The sequence below is a fragment of the Leuciscus leuciscus genome (genome assembly GCF_965113295.1).
Source record: "Leuciscus leuciscus genome assembly, chromosome: 17".
NCBI classification, from domain to species: Eukaryota; Metazoa; Chordata; class Actinopteri; order Cypriniformes; family Leuciscidae; genus Leuciscus; species Leuciscus leuciscus.
In genome coordinates this window covers 28,013,757-28,021,595 of record NC_138741.1, presented here as the reverse complement: position 1 = coordinate 28,021,595, position 7,839 = coordinate 28,013,757, and the positions used below count along the sequence as shown (strand labels likewise).

General features: G+C 38.9%; 1 protein-coding gene across 1 annotated transcript; it reads left to right on the top strand.

Moving 5' to 3' along the window:
* Positions 1 to 119: 119 nt before the first annotated feature.
* fbxo30a (F-box protein 30a) lies at positions 120 to 6,852 on the top strand. Its single transcript, XM_082142635.1, has 3 exons — positions 120 to 302; positions 2,589 to 4,656; positions 4,760 to 6,852. The coding sequence occupies exons 2-3, from the start codon at positions 2,635 to 2,637 to the stop codon at positions 4,961 to 4,963; spliced, it is 2,226 nt and encodes a 741-aa protein (XP_081998761.1). The 5' UTR covers positions 120 to 302; positions 2,589 to 2,634; the 3' UTR covers positions 4,964 to 6,852.
* Positions 6,853 to 7,839: the final 987 nt, after the last annotated feature.

Genomic DNA, 7,839 nt, shown 5'->3' with positions numbered 1-7,839 from the left:
TGTTCCAGGATCAACAAAGATGTTGATCCAGGAACATGTTGCACTTGGTGAAATCAAGTTCACCCCATCGTGGTATTATCATGGTACTTTTTGTTTGTGTGCGTCTGTTTAGTCTCCGCCCATCTAGGGCCTCACTTCACTTCAGTATATCAGTACAGTGAGACACAGATTTCAACAGAAAAACGGACAGACTGCAGTGAAAACATCGTCTCTGTCATTATACTCGATGAAATATTATTAATAATTAATTAAACACGTCACTGTCCACTGTCAAACTACTGAAGACTCGTCACAGATTGACGGTAAGACACTTTCATGTCTGTTTACTTTGACTAGTTTCCTCACCGGCTCCGGTCGTTATTAAAATATCAAAATATGTATATTTCCCTCAATTTAACATGATATATGTTTGTCAATCTACGATGTTTATTAATTACGTAACGTTATGTGTGTCGTTTATTATTTTATCCTGCAGTTCGCGGCTAACCAGCTAATGCTAAGGCGTTGTGTTTGTCAGTTTAACAAATGAAAAAATTGACCTGTCATACTATAAACATAAAGATGTATGACAATGGTTAATTTGCGTTTAATCGTTGATTATTGATCTATAGTTGATCATAGTAATCTCAGGTTCATGTTGTTAAGTCGTTATGCACCAGTTTAGGAACAACAACAAAAGCTGCATCAGGTTTCATCAGGAGTTTGACCGGATTGAGTTCAGTGCATCTGTAAAACATGTTTGATATCATGTCATATTTGGGAAACATTTCGTGTTTTCATATTTAGGATCATGTCTGTATAGGATAACTGTATAAATCATGTCATATTAATCTGTGGTTATCATGGTTTAACTAGATATTCATTTTGGTTTTATTTGTAGAAAATCCATGGTTAATTTTCCTAAGGGTAGAAGGATTAAGAGCCACAGGTTCTAGACCCTTTATGGCTCAAGAGATGATTAACACTGCTGTCAGCTATCACTTTTTGGCAAATGAGTTGTTGTAATAAAAATAATGAGTTCTACTAAACTATTCAATGATCCGTTTTTCCATGTCATTTACACATCACATAGTACACCTCAAGCAGAAGCAGGGTAGAATGGAATTAATAATATAATTCTAAATATTTTAAGTAATATTAAAATATTTCACATTTTAAAAAAATATGTCTCCTTTCTCCACTTTGGGTTTTGATAAGGTTCTCTATCATTAGCCTATCTTGTTTCATGGAATGCACCCCATCCAAATTTTATATTAAGAATAACATGTAGTATTATTATTATTATGTAACAGTTATATTTTTGTCATGTTTTATTTTCATGCAGTAAGGTGGTTAATTTAAGCGTCAGTCTTTTTTGTTGGAAGACATTAACTCTTTCTAGATGTTTCTGTGTGTAGTTCATCATGAATTGTCACATTACTTGAATGTCATTCGAAAATGTATTATATTTCTATGTGCGCTCTACTTGACAATTACTTTTTGTTTATTATTAGCTACATGTTTAAAATTAACCTATTCCAATTCCAATTGGATTGAATTTATTTTGTGAATTACTGGAATAGATACTAGGCTATATCATCTGCTTTCTGTTACAGCACAAAATAAAATGCAATCAAATGAGCCTGTTTCTGATATGCATCAATATACGCTGCATATATGCATCAACATAATGTCTACTAATAAGCAAAAATGGCTAATAATTGTGAGTTGTGCAAGTTTCAACAGACCAATAAGTTCTTGCACAAAAATGTAGCCTACTTCTCAACGTGTATCTTTGAGCCCCACTAAGACTGAAATCCTCAAGTCATGTCATGTTTAGGATAATTTTAACATTCTGAAAGCATGCTGTCTGTTGCAAGTACTTTTGAGCAATTGCTTGTGCAACTATATTATATTCCACATGAGCACTAGATACCAAACACCTAAGTGTTCAAAAAACATCCTCAGAAGTGTTTTGCTGTTTCAAAAGAAGCCATCACAAGACATGTGGCAGGCTGACACGCCGGCATTGTACACAAATATTTCGCAATGTTTATACCCAGCTGGAATTACGAGGACTATGTGGAAAGTCAGCTCGTTAATTCAAAGCCCCCGCCCCCCCCCCCCCCCCCCCCCCCCCCCAACCCCAACTGACTCAGACAGTTTGCATGTAGGTCATGCCGGCTGAGTCTAACTGCATAGCCTATGTCCAGTCAAGCCCTGTCATGTTGGAAAGAGAGAAGCTTCTTAAATTACATTGCAAGATCTTTATGGAAGTGTTTCTTTTGAGTGTAAGCCATGTCTGATTCCTGTAACATACCGTTCAGAAACAAGTGGTCGTGTTCCATCTCAGTCCTCGAAGAACCGGCGTGACTGTGCAACATTAGGAGAGTTGTGAAATGGCAATGCAATGGTTTAGTAATTTGGTAAACACACTGCGAGAGGTCAACTGATTCTGATTTACACTTATCCCTTTTAGGAGACGGTGTAACTTTCCACATGAATGGCATGCATAGATGTTAAGCCATGTGATGTTGAATACAAAGACACCCCACATGGGTATCCAAAATAAGATCAGGTCTAACGGTTTGTTTTCTTTTCTTCCACAGTGTTTGCCGTAGCTTCTCTGTGTCAAGCGACTCACTAATATTTTCAATGGAGGAGCTTCATATCCATTGCCTGAAATGTGTCAACCGCCGATGTATGATAAGACCAGAGGCCAGCATTTCCTGTGACCTCATGGGTTGCCCTCTTGTGTGTGGGGCGGTATTCCACTCATGCAAACTGAATGAACACCGCTTACTGTGTCCATACGAAAGAGTCCCCTGTTTGAACCGTGGATTCGGATGTCCGTTTACCCTTGCCAGGGTCAAAATGGCACAGCACCTTGAAACATGCCCAGCCAGTGTTGTGTGTTGCACTATGGAATGGAATCGATGGCCAGTGAGTTACACAGATCGCAAGTCCTACGAGAACTTAAGTAAGGAGGTTTTTGACGTGGAGCAGCTGGACATGGCTTTGGCCCTCCAGGATCAGCGAATGTTGCTGGAGTCACTTAAAATGGTGACCACTGTGACAAAAGCTCTGAAAGAGCAAAATCAGGACAATGCCAGTGCCCAGGAATTGGATCCGGAAAATGAGTTGATTGAAATGGACGAGGAACCATATGGTGGACCTTACACAGCTTCAGTGGAAAACAGTAGAAGCTTTGCTGCCACTTTGGACATTCTCCGTAGTGCAAAGAATATTGACTCAGTTGTGAAGAATCCCAATGGTGAGGAACAGAATGGAGCTTGCGACGGTGTCAGTAATGGCGATGAAGACATTAGTAACGACGCAACGAAAGAAAGTGACACTGATTCCGATTCCGATCTGGGAGCGGTAGGTGGAGCTGACTGTCCTTTTCCAGTAGACCCTGAAGACGAAGGAGATTGGTTGGAGACCAGTGGATGTGGTGAATCTTCCGAAGAAGAAGGTGAAGTGAATGGTGGGATAGAACTCAATGGACTTCATAATGAAGGGGATGGTGACAACCAGGTCAGACTTGAAAGGGTCAATGGTTTGTCAAACATTAGGCAGGTTTTACCTGATCATTCCATACCTGTTTTAGCACAAGATCCAGAAATGGCCCACTTGCCCCAACTACCTCTTCCTTTGCCCATCCCTCTACCTAACCTGATGCGCAGCAATGTTCTGCACCATTTGCCTTTCAGAATTGAGGACCGATGGCTGGAGCGCAAGTTGGACAATCTCCAGGTACTCAGGGGCATGAACTTGTTTACAATCAACGGTCGAAGGACTCTGTTATCCGACCACTATTTATTCAAAGCCAAGATGGAGGACAAGGCGGTGGACACGTCAGACCTTGAGGTGGCGGATGATCCAATGGGTCTCCATGGCGTTGACCTCATCACTGCTGCCTTGCTTTTTTGTTTGGGGGACTCACCTGGAGGTAGGAGCATCTCGGACAGCCGCTTTGTAGACGGCTATCGCATTGACTTTGGCACACAGACCTTCTCCTTCCCTTCTGCAATACTGGCTACCAGCACCATGGTAGGTGACATCGCCTCAGCATCTGCCTGTGACCACGCCAGTCCACAACTCTCCAACCCCAGTCCATTCCACACCCTCAGATTAGACCTTGTTCTGGAATGTGTGGCTCGCTATCAGACCAAACAGCGCTCAATGTTCACCTTTGTATGCGGACAGTTGTTTCGCAGGGATGAGTTTTCTTCCCATTTTAAGAACGTCCATGGGGACATCCATGCTGGACTTAATGGTTGGATGGAGCAAAGGTGCCCGTTGGCGTACTATGGATGCACCTACTCGCAAAGAAGGTTCTGCCCTTCGGTACAAGGTTTCAGAATAATCCATGACCGACACCTGGGCTCATTTGGAGTGCTACCTGGGTTAGCAGCTTGTCCCAATGAGCCTCTATCCAGAACTGACACCTGCCAGTTTAGGTCCCACTGTGACCACCTTAGTGACCTGCCCTTTGAGTTACTGCAGCACATTGCAAGCTTCCTGGACGGCTTTAGCCTGTGCCAACTCTCCAGAGTGTCTTGCACTATGAGGGACGTGTGTGCCACTCTTCTTCAATCCCGTGGCATGGTGGTCCTGCTCTGGGATAAGACAAAACGAGCTGATGGAACCTCATCCTGGCAGATTACAGACAAGGTAATCAAAGAGTATTCACCTTGTCATTGTCTTATAACACAAAGCATAAAAAGCTTTTCTCTTTTTTTTTGCAATCTAATTTGTTGATGTTTTGGGGTTTTAGGTGTGGCGGTTTAGCACAGCGTTTGACACTGTGAACGAGTGGAAGTTTGCTAACATTTCCAGCATGGCCGACCACCTCAAGACGTGCAAGTTTAACATGATAACAAGGAGGGAAGAAGCAATCCCACTCCCATGCATGAGTTTCACAAGAGAACTTACGAAAGAGGGACGCTCACTACGTTCAGTGCTTAAACCAGTGATATAGACTGTAGTTAAATGCAGAAGAAGATTTCATTTTATAATACGACATGCCTTATGTGTTTTGGTGAACAGCAGCGTAATCATTAAAACGAGCCTCGACTTAATAAACCACTTTTGAAAGTGATGAAACAATATCTACCTGTTGTATTGATAATGGTTGTGCTGTCTTGTGTTTTTGATACAATATATTCAGTCTTTTTTTACAAATTCATTGCTTTTGTTGAGATATGTAGCTTCAAACCAGAAACACTGAATTGTTAAATGGTGATGACCAAATGGAAAACCATTGTCTGCATTTTTGTAAATCAAGAATACAGGATGCATGTGTTTCTATAATGTAGATCAGTGATTCTCAACTAGTTTTATTTTGGACCCAAAGTTACATTGTACGTGAAATGGTGACTACACAATATCGGGTATAACCCATATTTACTGTTGCCTTGTTCATGTTTTCTTTTACCTTACATAGTTTTTCTCCTTGAGGATTAATATCAAGCAAACAGTCTTTTTTGGCATTTGATTTGACAGATGAATTTACTCCAAAATACAGTTTGATTGGATATAAAGCATAAGATATGGGAAGCATTCCACCTTTTATAAGTCTATTTTTCCCCTGCTGTCACAAAACAGATCTGCAAACCACCAGTTAAGAACCACTGATGTATATTTTAATCTCCTGATTTCTCTCTCATAGATTTGAAAGTCTATAAAGACAGTCTTAGACATTTTTCCTTTTTGAACTAACATATAACAGTCATTTATAGAGTTTTTAGCTGTGTACAATATATAGTACTTGACACTTCCAGTGGTCATCCTTTGTGTCTTTTAAAGCATAAACAGAAACACATGTAAATGTGCTTGATGTTGATGGCATGTGCTGATTGACAAATTACATTTTACAATCTTCCTGATTGTGAGTCGCTGCACAAAACCTGCAGGACAGGTACAAGACTGCAGTTGTAGCCTGTCAGGATTCTTTGGTTGCACACGGTGCATGTGCAGATGTACTTTTTTTGTCTCAGGGTTTTAACATAAAGCACATGCCATTATAGACAGTTTATCTGTGAAAAACTTGATTTGAGCTTGTGATTCTTCCACTTTTATTTGTTAACAAAGTCAAGACAAGAGTTTATTGTTCAGTTTTACTGTCTTTTCAGGTGTGCAATTACAATGTTTCAGTTCATTAACCTTGTTTTTAGGTTAAACTGAGATTATTTTAAGGGATTAGTTGTGTGATTTGTTTTACTCCATGTGCTTTCTACAAATATTGAGTATGACTTTCCTTATATTTGTGTTGAGTGATGAAAATAGAGCATCATTCTGAAACATTGTTTCTGAATAATCTACTTCTAGCATCTTTGAAAACTGAAGAGTCATAAAATGCTTATTTTTAAAGACTTTATCAAAGTTGACATCAGTTGATGTGCACCATGTTGTTTTTTTCTGGAATTATTTTTTTCCCAAAGGAACAAAATGCATTCATATATTGCGTAAACAGTGTGGAAGCCATTTTTTGGTTTTGAAGAATTGTTTGAATTCATTTACATATATTTACTCTAGGTTTTCCAGCTATATATCATTGTATGAGGGGACTCAAAGAAGAGTTGTGGAAAAGGTTCTGTTGGTTTATTTACTATGTGGTTTCCATTGTATTTTTTTTATTTTGAAAGTTTGTATAAGTCAATTCACTCTCATCTCCAAACCCTGACACTTTTGTAATTTAGTTTTCATATTTGTGGTTTCACATGAACTCATGCATTGTCTCAACCCCCCTTTTTCTATTGTAAAAAATCAAAAACTTTGTCCATCTTGGTTATTTAACATACAGTTGTTTCACATGTTTCATCATTTCTATTTTTTTTTATATTATTTAATAAAGTTTGAAGAACTACAGGTTGCCGGTGTGTTTTTTTTTTTTTTTAAGTTTGAGATATGCAGCCAACCAAGTGTCAAAGATTTCAAATAAAGTCGTTAAGCAAAGCTGGCAGAGAAATCAATTTTCCCGTTTGACATCCATCATGTAATGGATGAATAATCCTTTGCTTCACTACTTGGCAGTTTTGTAACCACTGAAATATTAAAAGTAATACAATAAGTAATGGATCCACATGTATCGATTAAGTGCATGATGTGGCTCTAATTTTATAATAAAATCTCTCAAATGTTTTATTTATTTATTATTTTTTGTGTAAAGATTTTCACCGCTAGGTGGTGCTGCTGCTGCAATTGAGAATTAAAAAAACGCAGTTCTTTTTCACGGCACATTTCCTGAGAGAAACTCACAATTTGTAAACTTAATAGGCAACTACATGTTCATTAAAGTTGCTTCTGAGTAGCCTATATCACCATTCACGAGGCCATACCTCTATAAAATACTTTGCTTCTCCTTTTCAGCCTCTTTTTCAGTAATTTCGTCTCTGCGCCAAAACATTCATATAACCGGTGAAAAAAACATGATGAATGTCCTGAACGGATCCAGGTCTGAGGGGGCTCATCTGCTTCAGTAACCGAATGGAAATTGGCTTTTACAGCAAAGATCTCAGGAGGGTTTTAGACAGACGGGTAATGCAACCACAACCGTCACCAGGCTTCTTTAGCTTAACAAAGAAGCATGTAACATTTTGGAAGCAGCAATGTGATGTAGGCCTATACATCTTCTAAGATTAGATTAATATATTTGACAAAACTCCAGTTTTTGAAGCTGTTTAATCCTGAAAGAAGTTATCTTTTTTGTTAGCAACATCTGCTTTGCATTACAATTAGCCTTTTATGTAATAGGCTGCAGTAATTACCAATTACATAATGAATGAGGGTTCCTCAAACCATTAGCCCATTAAACAGGCATTACAAATCTTCTATTGTCTCCTAAAAGTAAAACAA

What these genes read in the sequence shown, in the direction of transcription:
- fbxo30a (XM_082142635.1), top strand. Translation starts at nt 2,635, where the DNA reads ATGGAGGAGCTTCATATCCATTGCCTGAAATGTGTCAACCGCCGATGT. An exon ending in CCTGGCAGATTACAGACAAG is followed by an intron (nt 4,657 to 4,759) that starts GTAATCAAAGAG and finishes TTGGGGTTTTAG; the next exon opens with GTGTGGCGGTTTAGCACAGC.